This window comes from Chlorocebus sabaeus, chromosome 25, assembly GCF_047675955.1.
Source record: "Chlorocebus sabaeus isolate Y175 chromosome 25, mChlSab1.0.hap1, whole genome shotgun sequence".
In the NCBI taxonomy this organism is placed as follows: domain Eukaryota; kingdom Metazoa; phylum Chordata; class Mammalia; order Primates; family Cercopithecidae; genus Chlorocebus; species Chlorocebus sabaeus.
The window spans coordinates 49,530,301-49,557,595 of record NC_132928.1 but is presented as its reverse complement, the minus strand read 5'-3'; the positions used below and the strand labels follow the sequence as shown (position 1 = coordinate 49,557,595).

The following is a 27,295-nucleotide window of genomic DNA, read 5'->3' as shown; positions in this document are numbered from 1 at the left end:
ATGTTTTTAGCAGAGCTTCCAATCACTTGTGAAAACGTCGTGGAAACAGAGGTGGATGTTGCTGAGCCTTCCTGGCCTGTTGGCTGTGGAACTGCAGCTGACATAAATGGCTTAGCTGCTGCTGCTAGCCTTGTGGTGCCCTTAGAAACAGATGACTCCTCTGGGCCAAAGTCACCCCAAGCCAGAACACACAGCCTGGCCAGCAAAGCAAGGGTTGGCTTTCAGTCCCCACTTGTCCCTTGACCATGCACCTTTGTGTGCAGTGTATAACCTGTGCAACTACATGCAACAGCTCTGTGGTTTGGGCCATGTCTGTTTCCACCACCAGCAGAATGGGAAGGCAACTGCCAGGGCCTGGCCTGGTTAGCAGGGCTGTGTGGAAGGCTCACAGTACCTCTCTCTCCTCTTCCTCACAGAGATCCCCCAGTGTGCTGGCTGCAACCAGCACATCCTGGACAAGTTCATCCTGAAGGTCCTGGACAGACACTGGCACAGCTCCTGCCTCAAGTGTGCAGACTGCCAGATGCAGCTGGCGGACAGGTGCTTCTCCAGGGCCGGGAGCGTCTACTGCAAGGAGGACTTCTTCAAGTAAGTCAGAATGGTCCCTGTCGTGGCCCTGGCCTGTCTCTGCTTCTCCCCATGCAGTGAGGGGCAAGTTTGCAGCGGGGTAGGCCAGGGAGGGTGGAGAGTCCACTCTGGGAGGGGCAGGTAAGTCCTGGAGCTGAGAGGATGCCTCTTGTTGAGCTCCCCCTTCTGATCACTGGCCCATCACTGCCGGAGGTCCAGCCTCTAGGCCTCATTTAATCTCTGCATGGGGCAGGGGTGAGGAGCCAGAGGCCTTGGGCCATATTTCTCCAGGGTGGTTGACAAAGGAGTCCCGCAAATCTCCTTTGCTGCTCCAAAGAGCAACAGAAAGAGTTGCTCTTTCTGTCCTGATATATTGGTACTTCAGGGCATGTGGTCGTAACATTACCACAACTTTCAGAGCAGGTGCTTTCAGGTTCATGTCCACATCTAGAAGCATCTCCGTGGCTGTGTTTGCACAGCCTGCTTCAAGGGCCTTCGAGGCTTGCAAGAGTTGCTTCTGGCAGGAGGCACAGCCAGGCTCAGTCAGTGTCGTCACTTTATATGGAAACATGATCAAGAAAGAGGCAGTTTCGTGTGATGGTTGAGTCCAGACTCTGCCTGAATTTGAACCCACTTATTGGCGGTGTGCTCTCGGGCAGGTTGCTTAACTTCTCTGTGCCTCCGTTTGTTTATCTGTAAAATGGGGCTCATAGTAATAGTCCCTACCTCAGGAGGTTTTTATTAACTTTAAATAAGTCTATGCATCACGTCCTCAGGACAGTGCCTGACACTATTAGCTCTTAAGACTGTGTGAGATTTTTCATTCTGGGGTGGGGTTCATCAAAAACCTCCTGTTGGAGCTTTGGGTCAGGATGAGAAGACCTCCTGGAAGGTGTTTTCCATGGCATTTAGTCCTTGACTTCTCCCCCAGAATCTATTACCCAAGGCACTGATGTGGGTGCCTTAGCCGATGTGGCGCAGCTGGCAACAAGCAAAGCCAAGAGCGGGAGGTGGGGGTCAGGGATCAGTGACGCTGAGCCCTGTGTTCAGTCACACTAGCCTGGGTGGCCCAGGGGCTGCCGGGCAGACTCGCCAAGGCCTGAGCACACTCAGCCTAGATAACCAAGCCCCATAGAGGCACCTCATGCTGAAGCTGTGTATTCAGGAGATGGGGGTTGAGGGGAGTAATGGGGAGGAATGTGAGTGCTGGATACAGAACACAATTTCTCCCACATCTTCCCAAAGGTTTCCCTGCAGAGAATAAGTGATTTGAATATCTGAGGATGCTCACATTTCTTTAGTGCAATGAGTTGAAGAGCACATTAAAGATCTTGGTAACTACTGCGTGCGGCTGCCTCCCTGGCCGTGTGCAGAGGATGCACTCACTGTCACCATGGTACTTTGCTCAGATATGTGCTGCTCCCTACGTGTGAGTGTGTGTGTGAGTTAGTGTGTGTGGGGCTGTGAGTGAATGTGTGTGAGTATTGTGTGTGAGTGTGAGTGCACGTGTGAGTGTGTGTTTACTATAGGAAGGCAGGGGCAGCAGGTGACACGGGCGCCCAGCAAGTCCTTCATGTTTGGGTGGAAGGACAGGCCTCTGGTCCTCCCTCTGAGCTTTTTGTGTACTGCTCTTCTTTCTCACAATCTTCCTGTTGCTTTCCCACCTCTCACCCTCCTCTAGTTTCCTTTTTTCTGGCATTCATGCAATTCCATTCCCTCTAGCCACATCCTTTCTCAGTGGGCAACAGGAGTTTGCCTTTGTTTTCCTCCCCCTATGATGTAATGGCCAAGCACCACAGCAGCTGTTCCGGGACCCTGGGTGGGGTGAATTTCACTGTGTGTGTGTGTGTGTGTGCGCGCGCGTGCGCGCACATGTGCGTTGTACACCTGGGTGCATATGTGAACATAATGTGTGTGTGAAGAGGGCAGGAGGAGGCAGGTGGGAGGGCCTGGCCTTGGGGTCGGGTGAGCTGCCCTGCTTCTGTGATGAGGTGTGTGCAGGTGTGTGCCTGCACCTTTGGGAAGCCAAGAGGTCATGCCTCCGTTTGCCCATCTCGGGGCAGGGTAGGTGCTGGGATGTCCGAGTCAGACCTCAGGGCCCACCAGTTTCTGATTGGTCCAGTGTGGCAGCTCAGGGAAGCCTGTGGGGTACGAGCAAAGCGTGTCAGGGCCACTGACCCAGGGCTTCATCGCCAGAGGGCCGCCTTGCACCCCCTAGTGTTTCCTCAGGGCCCTGTCTGACTTTTGGACCCTGAGCGGCTGGCTCCGGGTTTGGAAAGGGAGGGTGCAGAGGAAGGTGGTGGCAGCACAGGCGTGTGGTTGGGTTTGGGAGAAGTAATGACCAGGAAAGAGGGTCTCCCTATAGACTCAGGAAGCGCCCACAGCATGTGCTGAGGAGGGATCCCCACGGGCCCAGGAGCCAAAGGCCCAAGACCAGAAATAACAAGAACAGTTCCTTACCTGGGCCGTTGCCCCTGCCTCCACTGCCCCACGCCCTGGCCCTCTTTTGGATACTTTTGGGGCCTTACTCAGCAGAAACCTTCTGGCTGGTCCCTCCACTCACCTCCCTATAGTCTGCAAGCCTTCCCACCCGGTGAGCCTTCCGCCAGGTGAGCCTTCCACCCCACAGCCCAAGCCCAGGCCTGCCCCTGCCCTGTATGTGCCACAGAGCCTGCCAGAGGCATTGGCACATCAGAGCCTCATACTGGCGCTCCCTTCCAGTCCTAGCCCGCTGCTTTCCTCAGGTACCTGACGCCCGCCAGGCAGGACGCCCCATTCCCAGGCATGCTTGGCAGACTGCCGCCTCCACACGCCAGCCCAGGCAGAGCATGTCCTCCAGGGACGGTGCCCACCCTCCAGGGCCCTCATCCTTCCACGGCCCTCAGAGTCCAGCTCTGCAGCAGGCGGGATCCCCAGTGCAGCCATCGGTTCCTGTCTGTCCCCTCTGCCGGGTGACCCAGCGCAGAATGCTTTGGTTTGCCCATTTCTCGTGTGCTTGGTTTATCTTCCTTGTTGGCTTAAGGAAAAGGCCTGTGACTCATTTTTCTGTCCCCTGTGTAAGCTGCTGGCTCTGCACTTTGTCCATAGGCCATTGCTGGGTTTGATGCTGCAACAAGTAAATTACCCAGTGAATTTACACGAGCTTTGGTGACCAGTTTCTTCTGTATCTTGAAAGGTGTCTTTGAGTGAGGGAAGCCCAGGCTGCTTGCGAATGCTCAGGCCCATCATTCAGCCACGGTGACTTCCCTTGTTCCTGGCACTGCTCTGCTTCATGAAATGACCTACTCCCAGGGCTGGGTCCTTCTGTAATGCAGGGAAGCTGGCCACAGATTTAGTGCTGAGTTTGGGCCACTGACTCTGTGACGGGGTGCTGTGAGGAGTGGAGTTCAAAGCTGAAGTGATTCTCCTTGCTGTCAATGGAGGGCCAACCCGAGGTGAAGACCAGGCGACTCTGAAGTCCTCAGTGGATGGATTCATAACCCTCGCCAAGCTCTTGGGGACCAGGGCTGTTTGGTACAGGAAGGCACAGCTGCAGGCCCCGTCCTAGGTACAGACAGGGAGGCACCAAGCTATCTAGCATCTGAGTGGTCCCACCTCCCATCCCCAGGGGTCTTGGGACTTGCTGGCCACCTGGGGCTCTGGGGCAGCCTGCTCTTCATCCCATCTCATTAGATGTCACCAGGCGTCTCTTTCAGAGGTCATGTGGGGGCACACACAGTGGAGGTACAGCAAGGACAGAGAACGTACTGGGGCAGGAAGGGGCAAGCAGTCCCTGGATCCCCAGGTCCCTCCCTGGCCTCACCCTCAGCTATAGAAGTCACATCTGTGGCCACCTTGTGAGAGGGATAGCAGGTGCCACATACTTGAATTTGCCCATCAGACCTCAGATGCTCTTAGCTGTGGGGTTTGGAAGACACCTGGTCAGAGTTAGAGAGAGTCCCTTTTCCACACTCCTTGAAGAAAAAGAAAAAAGGAAAAGTATGTCCTTTCTGGAACCTCCTCCTAGCCCTGTTCAGAGGCGGGGGCAGGGCTCACTGGTTCCCTGATTAGCACTGTGGTCCTAAGTTCCTGGATCAATACTTTAATCTCTTTGCCCATAACAAGGAAGACGGCCACTGCTTTGCACAACTCCAGGGGGCATCCTCCTGTCATATTCTACGTGAAGTTCTGCAGATCAATACGGAGATGTGGAGAGTACCCGAGGGAGGTGGGTAGTACCTTGTCATATCTCAAAAGTGGAAGGAGGCTGGGAGGTCAGGACTTCCCCAGCCTTCCACCGGGGCATGTGGCGATGCTGGTCACCGGCAGCAGGGGGCGATGTTGGTGTGGACACAGAGGAGGCAAGAAGGATTGTTGGGAAGTTGTACCCTGTGGTGGTTGCATTTTTCTTTGGGGGCTGTTAAGCTCTATCTTGCTCGGTAACATTGACTGATTTTTGCTGTCGTTTGTTGTTTTTGCTGCTTGTGTCCTTGGCTGTCCTTTCTCCAAACGAAATAAAATTCTGAGGCCCAAGAAGAAAGGCATTGAGTTGACTGAGGCAGCACCGTGGGGCTGCGATTTGTTCTGAGTTCAGTGGGGGCTTCAAGCATCAGGAGAGCCCAGCCCTGGTGCAGAGGGTGTCCCAAGGCCTGTTATAATTTGAATCCCAAGCTGTGGGACAATGACTCCTCGTGTTGCATTTGCTAAGCAGGTCCTCCCCAGACCATGTGTCCAGCATGTCATGGGTCCTTCCCATGTCTCCTCAAAAAGGGCCCAGGGCCCAGAGAGAGTAGGGATCTGGGAGTGGGGCTTCTGGGTCACCTTGCTGTCACCAGGTGGGTCCCGGAAGGAGCCAGACAGCTCTCTTCCTCTGGAGCACAGCACAGACCGCCAGGTCCTCTGCTCTCAGAGCTGGGTTGAAGTGCTGCCTGTCGGCAGCCAGCTGGGTGCCCCTAGGCAAGTTTCTTTGCATCTCTGAGCATCTCTGTCCTCTTCACAGTGCCTAAGAGCCCTGGCACTCAGGAGCATTTCTCAAAGGGAGTGATTTTGTCAGCAGAGGGGTTTGGTGAACCCAAAAAGAGCTCAGTTGAATTCCTGTCCTATCTTTCATTAGCGGTTTGTCTGCATAGGTAACTAGGTCTTTCTGAGCCTCATTCCCTTGTCTGCGGAGAGGAGCTCACACTAACCCACCGAGCTAGGAAGAAGACGTGTGTGACCCGGGTCCAGCAGAATGCGAGGTGCTTTGTAAACACTGCCGGGTTTCAGGCCCTGCTGTGTGGCCCCTTGACTTGCAGCCCTGCAGGGTCAGAGGTCATCAGAGTTCCCTCAGGGTGGGGCCTGCATTGGCCTCTCCTGGTCTCCCCTGTACCAGCCTTGAGAGCTGCCCATGGAGATGACTCTTAACTGCCTAGAGCTCCTCAGATAGAGGTGGGGTAGCCTCTGGCAGAACGGGGTGGGCCGTGGTCCATGGGAGAAACCTGCCAGGTGGATCTCTGTGAAGAGTTGAGAAACAAACCATTATGGAGTGGAAGCAAACACAGCTGTGGAACTGAAGCGAGGGCGATGTTCCTACACCTTTGGAAGGTCAAGGGCAAGCCAAGGACAATCCAGGCTTGTGGGGGGCTTCAATCTGTGCCCCCAACCACTGGGGCTCCATATTTCCATCTGCCTGTCAGAGGGGTGTGGAGCGACTCTCGGGTGTTCTGAGGGTGCTGCCACCCCAGAAGGTTGCTGTCTAAAACGTCATGCTTCTCAGGGATCTCTCTGCCCCTGGGGCCCTCACGAGGCAGGCAGGCAGAGATGGGTGCGCCGGGGGCTCACGGAGGCGGGATGGAGGCCGCTGTGTCACAGGGGAGCTGTGTAGCTGCTGGGCCAGGCCAGGATCTCCCTCTGCTCCCCGCGGTGCCCCTCCCCCAGCCTGCCAGTCTGCAGGCCGTGGGTGGGCTGTCCGCCAAGGGCAGGTAGGCAGTGTCCTTGGGAGCCTGGGAGCTGCTCCCATTTATCCCTGCAGTCTAGAACAGCGCATTTCCGCCTGGCCTGGCTGCAGGGTGGTTGTGCTGGCTGCAGACAGGGCTTCACTGGTGACCTCAGCCCAGTCACTCTGGTGACCAGGGCCTCTGCTCTTCATTTGGCAGGGGGCAGCTGCCCACAGGACATCGGCTAATATAGGGAAAAACAGGCTCGACCACTCTGTGGGGTGGGCTTCATAGAGAGCAGGTGTGGGGTTTGAGTCCAGTGTGAACTTGGGGTGTTAGACATCCCCAAGCCTCGCTTCTCCATCTCTAAAGGGGGAAGAAAAATACTGACTTAGTGACTATGAGGACTGAGTCAGAGGCAGCAAGGAAGTGCTTAGTCCCTTCTTAGGAAGGTCAGGAGGGGCATCTAGACGGTGCCCCACGTAGGGAGGAGGAAAGAAGACAGCAGGAGGGCCTGGGACCAGGCTGGCAAGGACGGGGTGCTGAGGTTGCTGGCCAGGCTGTGTCAGTGATAGTGGTGGTCAGGGCATTGAACAAAGGCCCACCCTTCAGTGAGGAGCCGGCCTGCATTTTCCTCACGGGATGTTCTCCCTCCCTGTGTGGTCCAGAGCTGTGGGCAGGAACCTCAGCCCTCAGCGCTCACATCACAGAGCGGGGTCAGCCCTGGCAGGAGGAGCCAGCCTGTGCCTGGGGGGCTTTCCACTGTCTCAAGCTTTCTCGTGCCCTGTTGCCCCAGAAAGAGGCAGCTTCAGTTCTAGAGCTGGTTGTAGTCAGTGTGGAGTCAGACTTTTGCTGAGGCACTTACTGTTTCTGATAACCACACACCTGCCAGCTCATGCAGGCACGATCGTGTGTACACACACACGCACACATGCACACACATGCACACACACATGCATACATGCACACACACGCACACACATACACACATGCACACACACATACACATACATGCATACACGCACACACACACATGCACACACAGTGCTCTAGCAGAATGTGCTTAAGGAATGCACGGGGGTGGGTCTCTTTGATGTGTGACTTTCCATAATTTCTGAATAGTTTATAGTCTAATTTCCTCGCTAAGCAAATTAAACCTTTTAAGGTAACGATCAGATGGTCCGGATAGTGGCTGTGCGTGTGGACATTTGAAAGATTCAAACACACTGGTGGGACCAGGCCCACAGTCATTTGTGCCGGCCTGTAATCAAGGCAGAAGCAATTACTTAGCCCCGAAGCTCCCCCAGGGACTGAGGCCGTAAATCAGGAGGTGATGAGTCGGAGGAGGACTGTCTGCCCACCCCAGAGCGCGCAGCTCAGCTGCAATTGCCTGGGCCACCCTCCCCGAGTGGGGCCTGGGGTGAGGGCCTCCTGACATCTGTGGAAGCCACATCTCAGGGACTTTCTGGCTTAGAGGAATCTGTCAGGAGTCACCTAGCTGCAAATTAACCTGGGGATCAGATGCACCTGGGCTGTGGAAATGGGGTCCCCAGCGGGATCTGGGTGACGTGGGAGTGGAAGTTGTGGCCAGCCCTCTTTTGGCCCAGGCACAGCACAACAGCCAGAGGCAGCTGCCTTCCTTCTGTTGCTGAAGCTTGGCCTCCTCTCCTCACCCTCCTCTCCTCACCCCTACCCTGGCCATTCAGGTGCCACGCCAGGGTTCCCCACTCCAAAAGGCCCTCTCTGGCCATTCCTGCAGCCTCTGTGCCTTCAGGCCCCTGTCTTTGGGTCTCTGCACCACTGGAACTTCGCTAATTGCGGTCCTCTCCCCTCCTTCCCTCCTCAGCCCGTCTGTCCCTTCCCTCCACCCATCTGGTCACATTGTCCCTGTTGCCTCCTGGCTGGTCATTCAAGGGCCCATGATCTGGCTCAGCCTTATTCCCTGCTGGTCCTCTCACCAAAGTCACACCAGGGCCCATTAGAGCCAGTGTCTAGTTTGTCACTCTGGTCCCCGGAGGCCTTTGCGTCTCTGGAAGCCCCACTCTGAGAAGCCATGGGCTTCTTCACAGGGCTGGTCTCTGGTGGGCATTGTGGGTGAGACAGCAGGTCAGCCTGGGGGCCTCTCTCCCACACACCTATTCCAGTTCCTGCGGGTGTCTGCTATGCCCCGTTTGGAGAATGAGGCCCTCAGTCTTGAGGGACTTTGGGACTCTGACAACTTTTTGATGAGTGACCTGCATATGCCCAGGTGGGCTAAAAGCATAGGTGACAGGATTTCTGTAGGAGTGCTCTGCGCCATCGCTGCATTGGGCCCTCCGTGGGGGTGGAAAGCATGGGTTCCGGGCCCAGAAGCAGGAGTCCAGGGTGGCTGTTCTCTCAGTAAGCACCTCCAGTGCATTTCCCGCACAGGAGAGTTTGGTCACAGCTGAGTTAGCAGCTTGGCAGAGGCTGATTGGCCTGTAGTGAGAAGGGCAGATGAGGTGCTGCGGGAAGTAAGGGAGACGAGGGAGAGTGACCTTGGGCCAGGCAGCTGACTGCTCCAAGCCTGTGGCTGTCAGAAAGAAGGGAATACTAATCCCTACCTACAAGGGCAGGTGTGTGGTTTGAATGAGATGCCTCGCATGAAGTTGCCTGGTGCATATGACATGCTCTGTGCTTGTTTACAAAAGCATAGCTGGAGGTCTGCACTCTTCTAGAAGGGATTCAGGTCCTTCATGTCCCGTTGCCTTTTCAAGCAAATCTGCCCCCAGCAGGGAAGGAGAGGACTTGAGGCCAAATGAAAGGGAGAGCTGGGCTCTCACCCGCTTCCTGCTATGGATGGAGCTGTGTGATCTTGGGCAAGTCACTGCTTGTCTCTGGGGCCCCGTTTCCTCCTCTGTGAAATTAGGGCCTTGAACTAGGTCACTGGTTTTAAAGCTTTTCCAGCAGCATTCATCTCAACATGATAATATCGAATATTCTTTTTGTTTTTTTGAGAAGGAGTCTCGCTCTGTTGCCCAAACCAGCGTGCAGTGGCGCGATCTCCGCTCACTGCAAGCTCCGCCTCCCAGGTTCACGCCATTCTCCTGCCTCAGCCTCTCGAGTAGCTGGGACTACAGGCGCCCGCCACCACGCCTGGCTAATTTTTTGTATCGTTAGTAGAGACCGGATTTCACCGTGTTAGCCAGGATGGTCTCGATCTCCTGACCTTGTGATCCACCTGCCTCGGCCTCCCAAAGTGCTGGGATTACAGGTGTGAGCCACTGTGCCCGGCCTCGAATATTCTTTAAAAATAAAAACATTAGATTAAAATCCCGATAAAAAGCAGATTGCTGTTCCCGTGGGCTGGGGAGGTATGTGTGTGATTGTGTGCCTATGACATGGGGGCGGAGGCTGTAAGATTCTCTGGTGTCAGGCCCTCTCCAAATAGGACACCCATCTGTGTCTGGAGAAGGCTGCCCATTCTGGGGCAGAACTTTATGTGCCCATGACATGGCTGTGGCCTTAGAGTGGGCGGTGATATATGTTGGAAATATTGGTATATACAGTAACAGTAAATATCAGCAACTTTCCTGTCAAGTGTGGTGATAGATAAAAGAAATACATGTAGAGAAGTGTCAGCTGGGAAAAAAATATATGGCCAGCAGTAAATCACCGCCAAGCAATTAAAGCATAACATCAACTCGTGCGGTATTTTGTTTCCTCAGGGCGGTGCACCGTTCCGTGGCAGCCCCACATGCGGGAGGCTGACATGGGGCCTGGGCTGGCCCCCCCGACTGCCTTCAATAGCCAAGAGTAAGGGAGACATCCCAGAGGAGAGGCACTGAGTTCAAATCCCAGCTCCACCGTTTATCTGTGAGGTCTAGGGCGGTTACTAACCCTCCCTGATCTTCAGTGTCCTCATGTCCAAATGAAGAACAGGCCTTCAAGCATTCCGCAGGACTGGGTCACTCACTGATTGATTCCTCACACATGCACTGAGCATATGTCCTGGGCCAGGCCCTGGATTCACTAGCGAACAAGACAGATAAAGACCCTGCTGTTGTAGAACTTGCCTTCTAGAGAGGGGGGGAGATGGTCAGCAAGCAATAAGTGCACAGCGCAGCTACTGAGGTGAGTGCTGTGGAACAGGCAAGGAAGTGCTGAGGGGAGGGGTCCAGGGGTGTCCCCCTGAGCAGGTGACATTTCAGGGGACCACTGCAGGAAATGCAGGAGTGAGCATTCCTGCAGGAAATGCAGGTACCTGGGGACAGAGTGTGCCAGCAGGGAAGCAGTGCCTGGCCCCAGGAGGAGGGGGAGTGGAGTGGGCAGTGGAGGAGGGAAGGTGGAAACGCCATGGGGCCGGGATGCCATAGTGGCTTGGAGGCCATTAGGGGGCCTGTGGCTTTGACCCTGAGTGAGGTGGAAGCTACTGGAAGATTTGAGCAGGGGAGGGCGAGGGTGTGACTCAGGCCCACTGTGGCGACCATGTGCAGAAGCGCCTGTGGGGGCCTGGGCGGAGGAAGCTGGGAGACTGTTAGGAGACAGCTGTAGCTGCCGGCTGACGGCAGCCTGAGCTAGGGAGGGCCGTGCGGGTGTGAGAAGTGGTCCTCAACATGAGATAATTTTGAGTAGAAGCCAGGCGTGGTAGTTCACTTCTATTGTCTCACCTATGCAGGAGGCTCAGACAGGAGGATCTCTTGAGCCCAGGAACTCACGCTTGCAGTGAGCTGTGATTGCACCACTGCACTCCAGCCTGGGCAACGGGGCGAGACCCTGTCTCCAAATAATAATAATAATAGTAATAATAATAATAATTATTATTATTTTGAGTACAGTCAACAGGATTTGCTGACAGATCAGATGGGGATGAATGCCCAAAGGTTTTGGCCTGAGCCATGGGAAGTGGTCTGAGATGGGAAGGGCTATGGGAGGAGCAGAAGGTGCAGGGGATTGGTAGGAGTTTGGTTTTGTTTTTTTTTTGTTTGTTTGTTTGTTTGTTTGTTTGTTTGTTTTTTGAGACGGAGTCTTGCTCTGTAGCCCGGACTGGAGTGCAGTGGCCGGATCTCAGCTCACTGCAAGCTCCGCCTCCCGGGTTTACGCCATTCTCCTGCCTCAGCCTCCGGAGTAGCTGGGACTACAGGCGCCCGCCACCTCGCCCGGCTAGTTTTTTTTTTTGTATTTTTAGTAGAGACGGGGTTTCACCGTGTTAGCCAGGATGGTCTCGATCTCCTGACCTCGTGATCCACCCGTCTCGGCCTCCCAAAGTGCTGGGATTACAGGCTTGAGCCACCGCGCCCGGCCAGGAGTTTGGTTTTGGACTCCAAATCCACATGTTGAGGAGGCAGTGGAGCCCCAGTCTGGAGCCCAGGGGTTTGGGCTGGAGGTGAGATCCCCAGGGGAGTGGGGAGGGCAGAGAAGAGGTGTGGGAGGAAGAGGAGCAGGAGCAGAGGCTGGAGAGCGCAGTGTAGGAGGCAACAGTAGGTGTGTCGGGAGGCTGGGAGGCCGGGAGGCTGGGGAGAGGGGAGCTGACTGCTGGGCTGCAGCATAACGCTGGATGAGTGGGGCACTGCCCTGAAGGGTACAGGGAGTGGGCGGTAGAGATGGGAGGCAGGCAGGAATCATAGCGTGCCTGTATATGGGTGGAAGGAGCCAGCAGAGGGGAAGCTAATGACACCGAAGGCAAAGGGGATGGCTGCTGGGAGTCTCATTAGGTGAGAAGGAATGAGCTGTATCCAGTGGAGGCGTGTGGTTCACCTGTGGGCAGGGGCTGGGGCCCTGGGTGTGCGAGTGGATGGCACAGTGGGAGGTGGGAAGGGTCCAAGCTGGGCTTCCCTCTTTCGTGGGAAATGGGAGGGCAGCCAGCAGCTGAGCAGGTGCATTCGACTCCCGGCCCCGAGGCACCATCAGCCCGGTGGGCAGGGGCTGCTTTTCTGGCTCTGTGGATGCCCGTGCTGGGGTGGGGCAGGCACAGGGCTGAGAGAGGGCAGGTTCCAGGGTGTGTGGGGAGGGACAGGTGGGATCACCCTGGGGTCTGCTGGGTAAGGAGGGAAGCGAGGGACGGTGACAAGCCCAGGGGGAAGGGCAGTCCCTGGGTCATGTGAGTCAGTATCCTGGGGAGCTGGAAGAATGGCGGGGATCCCACGGTGGGAGGGTTAGAAGTGGCCCCTGGAGCTGTGGCAGTTGCTGGTAACAAGGTCTGGGGGAGTGAGCAGTGGAGGGAGGGTGGAGGCCACAGCCTTCAGGAGATCAAAGAATCGAGAGGGAGGGCCCAAAAGGATGGTCTGTGTGGGGACTGCAGTCACCAAGGGTGTGGTGGGAGTGAGGGTGAGCCTGAGCTAAAGTCACCCAGGCAGGAGCAAGTGGAGCAGGGTGGCAGTGTGGCCACAGGGCGGATGCCGGGGCTGAGGGCTGCGGGCTGGAGGTGAGGGTCAGATGAGATCACATGTGCAGGGCCTGCTCTGCGCAGGACACAGGTTGGTGCTAGAAGAATGGCAGCTGCCTTTATCACCAGTGTCGCAGTGATCCACTTATGGTACATCATGTGGGTCTGCTCAGGGGTCAGAACTTATCAGGAATGTGCCAGACAGCCAGGGTATCGGATTTATGCGCCCCTGGTTCTAGAAAGCTTGGTGCCTGCAGGGCCTGCCTGCTGCCCCCTTTCTACAGGGTCCAGACCCTCAAGCCTGTCCTGCACTGGTGAGCGGCCCAGCCAGGCGGTCGGAAACAGCAGGGGTGGACAAGTCAACAGCAGCAGGAGCTCAGGCAGAGCTCAGGTGCAGAGGCTGGGACCCGGCACACAAGACCTGGTCCTCTCCTGGGGTCAGGAGCAGCCTGTGAGAGTCAGCCGAGAAGTCTCAGCTCTTCTCTGCCCACACCTGGGCCAGTGGAGGATGTGGAAGGTGGACAGTGGGCCAGTTACATGTATTGGGGTTAACACACCAGGGGGTGAGGGCTTCCCTGGCCAGCCCAGCACTGCAGGGCTGGGAGCCTCATGCATGGGGCTCAGAGCTGCATGAGGGGGACAGGCGTCTCCTTGAACTCCAGCCTAGGTCAGGGCGCCAGGGCCAGGTCTGCCGCCCTTGATGCCCACCGCATGCCCACTGTGTTGTGTCAGAAGCACCGACTGCAAACCCCGGTTCTCTTGCTCATTGCCCCGTGGGAGCTGAGGGTCGGCACCTCGCCTCTCTGAGCCCCAGTTCTCATCTGTTAAAAGGTGTCACGGTACCCACCTTTCAGGCTGGGAGCTCAGGAGACAGTCATGGAGGCAGTGTGATGGCGACAGCAAGTCGGATGCAAAGTCCTGTGGTTTAGTAAACCACGGGCCTCATTTCAACCTGGGACTTAATGCCCTTCTTAGAAAAGCTTATGGCTGGGCACAGTGGCTCACACCTGTGATTCCAGTGCTTTGGGGGCCAAGGTGGGAGGATCACTCGAGACCAGGAACTCGAGGCCAGCCTCGGCAACATAGTAGGACCCAATCACTACAAAAAAAAAAGTCTTAAAAGATGAACTGGGCATGGTGGCGTGTGCCCACGATCCTAGCTGCTCAGGAGGCCGAAGTGGGAAGACGGGGAGTTCAACTGCAGTGAGCTATGACTGTGGACTGCACTCCAGTGTGGGCAACGAGTGAGATCCCCTCACCCCTAAAGAAAAGAGCTTAAAACTGCTGCTCCGCTCTGAGAAGCACAGCTACCTGCCTTCACTGAAATATACCTCAGGCTGAGATTTGGGGTGGGAGAGCAGCTCGGTTGATCTTCTGCAGGAAGGTGCAGCTTGTCCATATCGGCTCAACCACGCCGCCAGTCCATTCTTAAGGAACCGCCGACCAGGACTGATGATGCATTTTAGCTTTGAGCTTTTGGGGGTTATCCTACCAACAGATAGTCCATTGGGAAGAAAACAGTCCCAGGAATTAACAGATCAGAGTGTTCACACTGGTGAATCTTTTTCTAACAATGAGCATGAAGGTAGCAGAAGCTGGTGTGTTTCCAGATGGTTCTTCTAACCAAACTAATTTTTCACTGTTGACAAGTGAGCAAGGGTGGCACTGGACTGAAGGCTGAGGCTTGGCCATCTAGTGTTCCACGCAGAATGGTTTCCCATAAGCATTCCTTTTATTCACTATTCTATCCTGGGTCTGCCTCAACCATGAGACAGGAGAGCCTCTGGTGCTAGCTGCTGTAGCAGTGCCCTTCATCCAGGGCAGTTAAAGGAGTCTTGGACCTTTCTTTCTCTGGGATTCCTGCCCAGCACCTTCCTACAGAGATGATTTTAAAAGGGGAAAAAAAAGGAAAAACAACACACCATTCCAAGAAGCCTGGCATTCCTGAATCCTCCTTCCCTGCCAGGTGCCTGTCACCTGTCTTCACTGCCTCCTTTTCCCTGTCATGCTCATCAGCTATGGCTTCTGTCCAAGAGGACTAAAATCTCCACTGCAGGCTGGTTTGAGGTCTTGATTTATATAAGAATCTTGCACAGCACTGCTAATGTAAATTTCAGTTTTTTTCCCTCTAGGATAAACACTTACCAAAATATGCAACTTTTTTTTTTTGGTGGGAAGAGAGACGTCCTGTGATTTCTACCCATTTTCTGAGGCCTGTGGAAATAAACCTTTATGTACTTAAAGTTCTACCAAAAATAGAATAAAGTTAATATCAAACTTGAAAAAAAGAAAAGACAAGACCTGCCGTTATGGAGAGCCAAGCCTCCCCTGACTACTGAGGCCCATGCTTTAAGAAGCAGTTCGTTCATTCATTCATTCATTCATTCATTCGGTCTTTGTGGATTGCCTACTATGTGCTGGGCAGGGATAGAAGAGTTTCCAGTGGTGTTGGTTACAGGAGGAAAATAATATGAGCCATTAGCAAGTCCTTCCTTGCATTTTCTCTGTGGTTTTGGATCAGCTCCAGCCACTCTCCTGGTTGGCCGGCGGGACTGGGCAGCAGCCTTATCTTTCTGAAGGGTGAGGCCAGTGCTCTCGATGCCCCCGCGTGGGTGCCCAGTGAGCGGTCTTAAGGGGTGCTGCCTGGAAAAGCCCTCGGGAGCCCTCTTCCTTGGCTGGAGTCCAGCCCTTCCCTCTTCACCCCCAGCGCCCTTCATGTTTGGTCCAGTTGGTTAGACAGCTGGTTCTCTGTGTAGCAGCCGGGTTGACAGTTTTACCTCGTGTGGGGCCAGGGAATTCTAGCCATGACTGCCCGTTGCAGGACAAGTCATGTGACCTGCCAGACCTTGGCCTTCTTACCTGTGACTCTGGCTATTTTAAGATCTGGGAATAGGGACAGTGTCTCCATCACAGGCACACTCTTGTAGGATGCCCTGTATTCTAGATCCACTGGCTCCGACTGGAGATGAGGTGGAGGGTGCCCTGCAGGGCTGGGCTGGGCCCGGGAAGCCTTGTGGGCCAAGGGGGTGCATGTGGCTCGCTCGGCGAGGGTCCCGCTGGCTGTGCTCCAGGGGAAAAGGTAATGAGGAGCCACTTCTACTTCCCTTTGGTATAAATCCCACAATCAGGAAAATTGCTTCAATTGCTAAAAAACGCTGGTGGGGAAGTCCATTTATTTTTCATTTTTCTTGTGCACTTGCCACCCTCATGCATGAATCACTGTCGGTATGCAGATTAAATTTATACCCCCGTTATCTTTCATGTCTCTAGTGCGCTGGTGTCAACTGGGCCTCTGGTGACTGAAAGCCCTGCCTGCTTTTTAGCGGGACAGCGTGGCCCCGGTGGAGGAGGCTGCTGAAGGGTCTTCTGTCTGTCCCAGGGTCTCCTCTCAGCCCTCCTCTCCTTGGGTCTCTGGTTAGGACACATTCTCCAGATTTGGGTGGTTTATTGGGAGGGTTCGCAACAAGCATGATGAAGGTCTTGTTTCATTTTAATTAATTAATTTAGAGACAGGGTCTCACTCTGTTGCCCAGGCTGGAGGGCAGTGGCATGATCTCGGCTCACTGTAGCCTCAACCTCCCTGGGCTTGGGTGATCCTCCCGTCTAAGCCTTCCAGGTGGCTGGGACTACAGGCGCACACCAGCACACCTGGCTAATTTTTTGTATTTTTTGTAGAGGCAGGGATTCACCATGTTGCCCAGGCTGGGCTCAAGTGATCCTCCTGCCTCAGCCTCCCAAAGTGCTGGGATTGCAGGTGTGAGCCACCGCACCTGGTGCCTTGTTTCATTTTAGTACCTGCTTTGCAAATTGGCCAGGATTGGATATTAAATATATAGGCCTTTTGAAAACACTCTCTGGTAACACGTGTGTAGGCTTCCTTTCTCTTTGTCACACACACACACACACACACACACACACTAGATGTGGGCGCCTGCTGGCCTTCCTCTTTGATGCAGGTGATGTGGTTACGCAGCAGTTGTGGAGGGCCTGGTTCTCACTTGTGTTCTGGGAGGTCCAGAACCGTCCAGAGCCGACTGTGTGCTTTGTTCTCCATCCTCAGACTTGGCCATCTCCATGCACATCCTCTGCAAGTATGGTGCTTTATCTGCTGATTTATTTATTCAACAAATATTAACTCTACTTTCCTGGGTCCTGAATCCCTTTGAGAATCTGATAAAAGCCCAGGTCCCCTCCTGAGGCACAATTTTGAACAACTTAGCAGGTGGTTGACAGGCCTATCCTGACCCTCAGGTAGAGAACTCCTGCTCTAAAGGGGCCCCATCTCCCTGAAAACCAAGAGGCAGTCCAGGAATTCAGAAGCCTGGGGTCCTCCCAAGTCACATATCAGTCCCTCACACCCCAACACCCTTCTTATACACATCTCAGAAGAGTGTTCCCTGAAGTACGCTCTGGGTCTTTCGGGATTACCCACGCAGACTTAGAGAACCCCCACTTTTCTCTAGGATGCCGTGTCCCTGGTGGGGGGCATCTGAGGCTGCAGCTGGCCGTGCCTGTTCTGGGCCCCTGTAGCCCCCTCAGCAGGTATCATTACTGCATAAGAGACCCATCATTCTGCATTAATCTGGGATTCATCATGATAGCCATGACCATAATTAATTTATTTGGTATTAATGTGGATGAAATATGTACTGTCCTTTCAGGGGAAATCAGGCTGCCTATAAGCATTAGTTAAAAGGACCATTAAAATCAAACCTTCCCCAGATCCATTAGGCGAAGTCTTTCATCCTGAAGAAGATAAAGTTCTGCTGTGTGAAATGTCATGAATAATTAGGTTGATTGCTGTTTTAAACTCTGCCCTTGCTTCCCCAATGCCTCCCGCCTCCCTCCTGAAGCAGGGAAGGCTCACCTGCAGCCACACACCCTCCTTCGCTGTCCCTGTCGGCCCCCAAATTTCCCTTGTCTCCTGTGACTGCTGCTGCGCCTCTGTTGATCTCTGTGATCAGAATGGGGAAAGGGAGCGGAAACAACCCCGCTGGACTATACTTTCAGTGTGTCCGTTTCTCCTTCCTTCCCGGCCTTGGCAGGGGCCGGCCTCCTTGGTAGAAGATGCCTTGGTGGCAGTGAGTGGCTTCCTCTTCAGTGTTGTTCTGGAAAGGTGCTGACCAAGGAGAAGTCTGAAGCGGCGTTTTCCAAACTGCAATCTGCAGACTCCTTGTCCCGAATGCTGCAGGGGCTGAAAGGTGCAGCTTTCTGGGCCCTTCCCAGACCCCCATGCCCCAGACTGTGCATGCATAGGAAGGGGATGGAGGCAGGCTCAGAGGGCTTTGTGTGTGCAGAATGGAGGTGCAGGGAGAAATGGAGGCAAAGGAGAGAGAACAGCTGTTAGGAGAGCCTTGCTCTGCTGACAAAGTGCGTTTTCTCCACAGCGTGCTGTCCCCTGGCCAGGCAGGGCCTCCTCCCTGGGAGTGTGTGAGAAGGTGTTGCTGGGTGCTTTATACACACCCGCCTGTGGCACACACAGTTCCCTGTGAGGATGTCCTCTGGGATCAGCCATAAGGGCGAGGAAGCCGGGAGGTGCAGGGGGAGACAGCCTGCTTTGAGGGACTTAGAAAGTCCACCTGGTGCGCCTGTGAATTGATGGGTGTTAATCGGACAGCCGGAACCCGGGGGCATCAGCTTTGGAAAAGGTACCTGAGGGAGTCTTTAGTTCTCATCAGCCGCTTCTTTGGTGGTTGAAGAGTTCCAGGCACAAAGCAATGAAGCTAGATAGAGGCAGAGAGGACCAGACGGTAAGCTCTGGCTGGCTGGGGGGTGAGGCTCATGGAGTCCCAGAATGGTGGGGTAGGAGGGAGGCGGCTCCAGGAAGTTGGGGGAAGCCAGATGCCCCACTCCCTGTGTGCCCTAATCCTTTCCTGCTGCCCCGACAGGCGCTTCGGCACCAAATGCACAGCCTGCCAGCAGGGTATCCCCCCGACCCAGGTGGTCCGCAAGGCCCAGGACTTTGTCTACCACCTGCACTGCTTTGCTTGCATCATCTGCAACCGGCAGCTGGCCACGGGGGACGAGTTCTACCTCATGGAGGACGGGCGGCTGGTGTGCAAGGAAGACTATGAGACGGCCAAGCAGAACGGTAAGCAGTGTGGCGCCGCATGGTCCCCTCTCCAGGCCTTTGTTCGGGCCACGCCCTCTGCCTGAGGTGCCCTTCTCATGGCATCCCACCTGCGCATCCCTCAGAGCCCTACTCATGCACCACCACCTCTGAGAAGCATCCTAGATCTCCACACTGAGAGTTAATGCTGAACACCTCCCCGGCTGTTAGCACTCACCGGCTTCATGGAAGTGTTCATCCAGCCGTGGTTCCTGAGAGCCTGCCTGTCTCCGTGGTAGGCTCAGAAGCAGCCAAGAACCTGGATGTTACCATGGTGGTGGCCTCCTCCCCTGGGTGGGGGCTGGGGTGCTGAGGGGCGGCTGGGAGCTTGGTCTGTATTGGACATGTGGGGCTGCCACTTAGTTTTGCACATCAGGGTGCACATGGACCTCTCAGCAGGCCCTGCCTCAAAGGCCGTCGGTGAGAGCCCAGCACTGGCCTCTGCACACTTCACACATCTTGTATTTCAGTTAATTGTGTTCTGTTCCCCTCTCAGACTGTGGGCTCCTCCAGGGCAGGGGCTCCTGGTGTTTCTGCAGCAAGTGCCTGGTGAGTGCCAAATGAAGAGGCAGGACGAATGCCAGATTCAGGGAGGTTCCATCTCAGCAATACAGCTCCCTCCACCCACTTCAATGTAGCCCCCGTCTCACTTCACCACAACTACTCCAGGGCCACTGCCCATGGTGGCAGCAGGAGCTCTGCATGGTGGAGGCTGAAGTCAGGTCCCTCATTTAGCAGCCACCCCTGGAAAGGCCTGGCTTGGCCTGGCAGCAGCAGCTCTCACCCTGCATGCCATGGTCTTGGGCAGCCCGGGGACTTTCCAGGATAGAGCCCAGAACAACACATTCCTCATGCTCCCCTTGCAAGGCCGAGCTGGACACTTTTATTCCTGCAGCCCCACCTCTGGCCTCTCACTCCCAGATGCACCCACATGGCCGTGGGGTCAGGTCCTGGCTCTGAATTTGGGATTTGGCCAAACCCAACATGATAATCTCAGATGTGTGAACACACAAGACATCGAGTTCCTTGGCCTTTGACTAGAATTTTGATCAACTCAGGGTGTTACTGTGCAAAAATGACTCTTGTTGACAGCTCTGGGCTTGATGAGAAAAAAATTTAGCAACAATTTTATGTATCTCCTTCTAGATCTTTTCTGGGCCCACGCACATATGTTATACAGATCTGATCAATAATGGAGAAATTGGTTTTTTGTTCAATAAACATAGTATAAAATAAGGGGGTTGTGGTGGTGAGGAAGCAGAGGGGATTCACGAGGGCCCTTTAGGTGAGCCAGCTGGCGCTGGGCTTGGCTTTGGTCCACGGCAGGAGTGGGCAGGGCTTCCTGTTTCTTTGAGGACCTCCCCTTCCACCACCCCCACAGCTCTGGCCTTTCAGGGTGGACAGAGGCCTTTGACCTCCTTCCTCCAGAGACCTGGGGCCTCTGCAAACCCATCCCAAGGCTCTTTGCCTGCAGGTACTAATCTGCTCTTAAAACTCACTCCATGCTACTGCCTTGAAGTCAATTGTGATGTCACAGGAGATAGGGCACTTTGTCAGGGATGAACCATTACAGCAGATGGACTCAGAGATACCAAGACACCTTTGAAAGTCTGGTGCCATTCATCAGAGATACTAAGATGGCATGACCTCCCCGGCCTGCAGCTGGTTCTCCTCATCAGAGGCCTCATTTGGACTCTGAGCACTCTCAGCTCAGCATCTCCTGATGTTGTGGGTGGTTCAAGAGATGAGAGAAACCAATGTAGATTGGTCAGAATCTGGCTGGGGAGGTGGGAATGACATTGTGGTGTTCACAGTTTTATCGATGAATATTTGCACCACAGCAGACCTCTGCAGGACGGTGGGAAGATGCTGAACTTGCTGTCAGAAGCTGACTGGGCATCCCCCCACACAGGGAGATCTCTTGGCAAGTTGTAGAACTGGCTGACCCTCGGTTTCTCAGCTGTCTATGGGGGATCATAGCATCTGCCACGTAGGGCTGTTTTCCTGAGGTTTAAATAGGATGAGACTTGTGAAATGCGATGTGAAATGAGTGAGACCAATGTGGAAGAGAAGTGCAAACAGGGAGGCGAGGTGTGCTTGAGGTTTTAAAGCAGCTGAATGTTACACAGTATTTCTGACCTGTTCCCCAGGTCCTTCCCCCAACCCCACCCTGGCTGTCGGCAAGGCAGGGCTCCTCTGTCCTGGGCAATTGGTGATCCTTGGAACAGCGGGGACTTCTGTCCACTGCAGAATGCCTAGCTGTCTTTTCAGGTTGTTTTAATTCCTCCTTGCTACTCTCAGCCCTCCTGCAGGCTTACAGTTCCCTCCCATTAGCTAAACAAAGGATCTCAGAGCAGTTATTTGCAGCTTAGTGTGAATGATTTTGTTCACTTGTTCTGTCTCCCTGGATATTTGCATTTTCAATATAATGAGGTTGCATTTTATGCCAGGGACAAGTTCTAGGAGACCCTGCATCATTCAAAACTAACATATTTTAAGACTAATTTTCCCATAAGAATTAATGTAGTGTGTGTGTGGTGGGGGTGGTGTATTCTGAGAGCACATAAATCCATAACCAGTGAAGTGTATCTTTACTTTAATGCTACTTTTTATTTTCTCAGCATTATCTTGAATACCTTGCAGAACGCTCTCTCCTAAATTAACAGCCCAGGGTATCATGGGCTCCCTTGGCCTTCCTCATAGCGTTTTATCACATTTAACTTCCGTACCAAAGTTATTGATTTTTGGGTACATTTTTCAGCACGAGCACTGCCATTGCTACTTAATGAATACTTGGATGACATTGTTATAGGATATAAAAAAGATTTTAAATTATAATAACAGTGAATGTTAAAATAACAGCATATTAGTCCCCATCATCGCAAGAAGAAAGTCCTGTGCGTGTGAGTAGCAGGGCCGAACCAGCGGGCCACCAACCAGGATGACGGTCTATCCCAGCGGCGCTGCCATCTGGCTGTGGCAAAAAGAATTTAATTCCCCAGGCCAAGCTATTTTGAAATTAAGTGATTCTCGAGGAATTAAAACATTTTTGGTGATTGCATTATTTCAGTTTTTAATATAAAGACTGTATACAAGTGCACTATTTCCCATTTGCATAATTCAAAGTTGCATCAGACACTCCCGTGTAGACTATAAATATGCACAGAAGGGACTGACTCCTCAGAATTAAAAGGCAGGCATTTTGGAGGTTCCCCTTTATCTTTTGGAATGACTCTCTAAGTAGTGTCATCTCTGCGGCAGGGGCTTCAGGGAGGGAGTTGGGCCACAGCAGTTCTGGGATGACAGTGGCCACGTGAGAGAAGAAAACAGCCCATGGAGAAGGGAAGGCACGGGTGTGTCCCCCTCACTGTGTGCACGCATGTCCTGGCCGCACAGCTGCTTCATTCCTCTAGTGCCTCCCAAGACCAGGGCAGGCTATGTTGCCCTCTGGGCTTCCAAGGGGGAGGTGAGTTACTGGTCCAAGTCACTCACTCAGCAAGAACATTGAAGCCAGGTCTGCTGACTCCAGGGAGAGCCTTGTAGACTGTGAGGACTGAATGCATATAAAGTCCTTAGTCAACATCAGCACATGGTAGGTGCTAACACATGTTGGCTATTATTGTTCCTAGGAGAGGGTTTTCTTGAAAGAAGGGAGAAAAGACAGAGAGGAAGTCAGGAATGGCACAGAGACACTTTCAGGGGCACACAGGGGAGGAAGCACAGGGAGCAGAGCTGCCCGGGCCAGCTGCTGACTTTATTCTTTGTGTCCTCCAGGGGCACTGTGGAGTTAAAAGGGCAGTAAGCCTTAGTGCTGGGAGAAGAAACAAACCCTTCCGCTCATCTGTGCTTCTGAACACACCCACATGCCTCTCTCTCTGCCTGACTTTGAATGGAACAAACCAGACTTTAACAGGAACTTTAGCTTGTTCACTCAAAATCTGTAGAGGACTTTGTGTTGATCAATGTGTTGCCCAGAACATTCCTTAGACTAGTTTTTTCAAAAAATTTTGACTACGATCCACGGTAAAACTATTTCAACATTTCATCTCAGTACATACATTCATACAATAAAAACTAAAGGTTAATGAAATGATCTTGCCATTCCATTCCATTCTCTTCATCTGATTTCCTCCTTTAGTTTTGGTCCACTAAGTTGACTTTACAGCCCACGAGTGGGTTCTGACCCATAGCTTAGAAACTTGCTTAGACACTATTGGGTGTGCAAGCTCACCCCTGGCTGTGAGCCCAGCAACGCCAGGGCCAAGGTGACATGGCTGTGGGGAAACGGGAGACTCCCCATGAGAGAGAGAGGAAGGTGTTCAGGCGGCTTGGAACACAGACTTCAGCTTGGCTGTTCACCTTCACAGCTCCGGCAAGAACTCACGAGGATGCGGAGCAGAGTGTTTGTCATGACAGGGACATGTGTGGAATTGGTGCATTCATTCAGTCTGATGAGACTTCTATGCAGCTGGGCTGGCAGGGGAGGGGAGAAGCAGGGAGCTAAGCAGAGAAAGGACTGCGGTCCTTACTTTCCAGTGGCTTGGGAAGGCCTGTGGTGCAGGAGCCGGTGCCATAAGACTGGGGACCTCTCCACTCTGATGTCCCCTGTGCCTCGCACTGCCCTGACTACAGCAGGCAGGCTTAGGTGCAGAAAGGATGGAAGGAGGGTGGGGGAGGAGACGCAGCTGCTGCAGATAGGCCGAAGCCAGTAAGCAGTGGTTTTTCCTTGCAGATGACTCAGAGGCCGGAGCTAAGCGGCCCCGGACCACCATCACAGCCAAGCAGCTGGAGACATTAAAGAATGCGTACAAGAACTCCCCCAAGCCTGCCCGGCATGTGAGGGAGCAGCTGTCCTCAGAGACAGGCCTGGACATGAGGGTCGTACAGGTGAGATGCCAGCACTCCTGTGCCCTCCAGGGATCCCAGGCCCGGGATGGGGTGGAAGGTGTCCTGAGTGACATCAGTTCACTGGTGGTTGGGCTCAGGGCCTGACCCCAGGGCTTTTGCCAGAACTGAAGAGTTCTGAGGCCCACCTGGGGAGAGGGGGTGGGGCTCATGGCACTCCCGGACCTGCACTCCATTCAGGCTTCAATCTGCTTCCAGCCGCCTGCCTTGGGGGTCCTGGGGGCTTTGGGTTCATGGTGGATGCCCCTGAGTGTGTCCCTTGTGTTTGTGTGGCAGGTTTGGTTTCAGAACAGAAGGGCCAAAGAGAAACGCCTGAAGAAGGATGCAGGGCGGCACCGCTGGGGGCAGTTCTATAAGAGCGTCAAGAGAAGCCGGGGCAGCAGCAAGCAGGAGAAGGAGAGCTCTGCAGAGGACTGTGGGGTTAGTGACAGTGAGCTGAGCTTCCGAGGTGAGCAGGGCTGGAGGGGCCAGGCCAAGGCCTTAGGAAAGTCCCCTGGGAATCTGTAATCCCTGGCACTCAGGAGGGATCTTTCTTGAGGCCTTGGCAAGTGCCTCCCAAACACAGGCTTTTCCTTAAGACTTGCAGTGAAGGGTGGGGGAAATGGTAGTGGCCCTTTACCAGGGGACAGGAGTAGGAAACAAGATTGCTGAGGTCTGGAAGCTGGGATGGGCCAGGCCTCGTCCTGTGGCCCCAAGGCCTCCCCTCCCCTCCTGCTGACTGGGGCCTCCCTCATCAGCCCACACAGCTATGAACAGATGACCGGGTCCCAGCCTTGTGCCCCTAGCCCCTCTCCCATCTTTGTCCCCTTTGCTGGGACACTGGCCTACTCTGATGGTCTCCTAGAGCCACCCCTTCCTCCAGTCATGGTGGTGGGGAGGACATGCTCTGCAGGCCCTTTTTCCTGGGAAATCAGTGTTGTGAGTGCATGTGAGATGGGGAACTGGCTTCACTTCCGAACTCCCTTCCCCCACCACTCACTTCATTCTGTCCCCTGCACACAAGCTTTGCAGCATGCGCTATATTCAAATTCGTGCATCAGCAAAATTGCAAATTACTGCATGTTGTGAATCCTCAGGTTGTTTGCAAAGAATCATAACTGTTCTCAGTTACTGAGTTCCCAAATGTGGAAGGTCTTCTGCGGAGGGGGGAAGGGAAGAGTACTCCACTGGCGATCAGAGACCTGGTTTCCAGTGCGGCTCTGTCAAATCGATTCACTTCTCTTGAGCCCCAGTATTCCCATGGGGAATACCCTATCTTTGCCCCTCTCACTGCGTTGTGGGGATCAATGAACACAACCAACTATGGATGGGCTTGGGGAAAGCCTGGCACATCTGTATACCTGGAAGGCATGATCGTTTCCACAAGGAGCCTGCGGCTCCCGCACAGGGCCCTGGTCATGTGGGATGACAGGTAAAGGCAAAAGGCTAACTCAAGGCCATTTGACAGTGGAGTGGAGCCTTCATCTTCCTGTTCCCTTTAAAGAGCATGTGCTCCCCCCACCATGTTTTTTCTAAGGGGAATGGGGGGCAGGCCTCAGAAGGGATGGGGTGTTGAAGTCTAGTCTGGAGAGGCCTTATTTAGGGATTGGTGCATAGGAAATAGAAAAAGAAGTTTGTGGGACAGAGGATGGAACAAGTTGCCTGCCAGGACCACGATGCCCTGGGGGGACTGTAGTTCAGCCCAGAGGTCAGCTGAGCCCTAGAGGGCAGCCTCCTCTCAGAATACAGGGGCTGTGGGGCCTTGGGGACCGCTCATGGGACTAATGCTCACCTTCTAGGCTTCTTGGCAGGATTAGGAAAGTCACTTAATCTCATCTGGGCTGTTGAAGTCAACACCTAGAACATACTGGATGGTTAAGCTCATTTCTGTTGGATGCAGGTGGGTCCCTGGGCTGACCTATCATTGGTCTCTCTGGGAATAATTACCCAAAGACTAAAACTGCTCACCTCTGTTGGAGAGATGAATTCTTTCAAGTGGCAAATATTCCATTAGATCCCTTTAATGAAATTCTTCAAGAAACAAGAAGGTTCGTTTGCCTTAATCAAGTCAATTCTTAGTCCCCAGTGAAGAGTTTATTGAATACAGACAGAAACCAAGTCCTTTGATATTGAACCTCTCTTCCAGATAGACCAGAGGATTTTGTATAGATGTCTAAGAGTGGTCCTCAGCTTCCCTGACCATACGGGCCTGCTTGCTTCCCAACCAACTAAACCAAGCCCTTTCTCAGCTTGAAAGCTTTCAGGGTAAATCTTGTCAGCATGTAGTTTCCATTTGTGAGGTGGAGACATCTGACCCACCCAGTCTTAGGCATTCATCCTCCTCAGTGTAGCCAGAGTATTAGTACACGAGCCACAAGGTACCAGCGAGCTCACCAAACATTTGAGCATCCTTCTGGGACCTGGGAATTTAGTCTTTGCAGGTGTTTCTTGTTTTTCTCCTTGGCCTGGGTTGGCCTCTGGATGTCAGGCTGCCACATTGGTGTGTCTGACCCATGCTTGGCTGCAAGGCAGCTGCCGTCGTCCTTGGGTGTCTTTCTTGGTCACATGTATTCCTAGGTTGTGAAGAGCAGGGGACCATCAGAGTCCTGGCGGCTGACAATAAATCTCCGTTCTTTTGTCCACAGAGGATCAAATTCTCTCAGAACTTGGCCACACCAATAGGATTTATGGCAACGTGGGGGACGTTACAGGCGGACAGTTAATGAATGGGAGCTTCTCCATGGACGGGACAGGACAATCCTATCAGGACTTGAGGGATGGGAGCCCCTATGGAATCCCCCAGTCTCCATCCTCCATATCGTCCCTGCCATCCCACGCTCCTTTGCTCAATGGGCTGGATTACACGGTGGACAGTAATTTGGGCATCATTGCGCATGCAGGGCAGGGAGTAAGCCAGACGCTGAGAGCCATGGCTGGGGGACCCACCTCTGACATCTCCACAGGAAGCAGTGTAGGCTATCCCGACTTTCCAACTAGCCCAGCCTCTTGGCTCGATGAAATGGATCATCCTCCTTTTTAAACTTCTCTCCTCCCCACCCTACCTGCCATCCTGGCTTGAGAGAGTATCTTCAAGGATCAAAAGAGACTTACCTTTTAAGGATCGAAAGTACGCCAATGTGAATTTCCATTATTTTCAATGGAAGTCCTCCGCTGATTCCTAGAAGGCTGTGAGACCACAGGGCATTGTTTTCCTGGGGAAGCAGTGGGAGAGCAGCCTCATCTCAGAACACAGCACAGGGGGTAATGGCCTAGAGCTCTAGGGACACTGGCTTGTTGGGTCTCTCCCCTCCTGTTCTGCTTAGGGGCTTGGCTGCTCAGTGCTTTGGTAGCACAAGGTGACTGTGATAGGCCCCCTTGGGCTTTGGGAACTTTGCTCCAACTGGTGTGTCTCATGCAATGCCTCCCAAAATACTGCTCTCATGAGAACTGAGATTCCTGAGGTAGAGGCCTCACAGCCCTTGAGTAAAATAAAAGTGA

At 53.8% G+C, this 27,295-nt stretch overlaps 1 protein-coding gene across 1 annotated transcript; it reads left to right on the top strand.

Moving 5' to 3' along the window:
* LHX4 (LIM homeobox 4) lies at positions 1-27,295 on the top strand. The gene is made up of 6 exons (XM_073011406.1): positions 1-213; positions 371-588; positions 18,693-18,895; positions 23,646-23,800; positions 24,095-24,266; positions 26,443-27,295. Exons 1-6 carry the CDS (start codon positions 1-3, stop codon positions 26,835-26,837), a joined length of 1,356 nt encoding a protein of 451 aa, XP_072867507.1. The 3' UTR covers positions 26,838-27,295.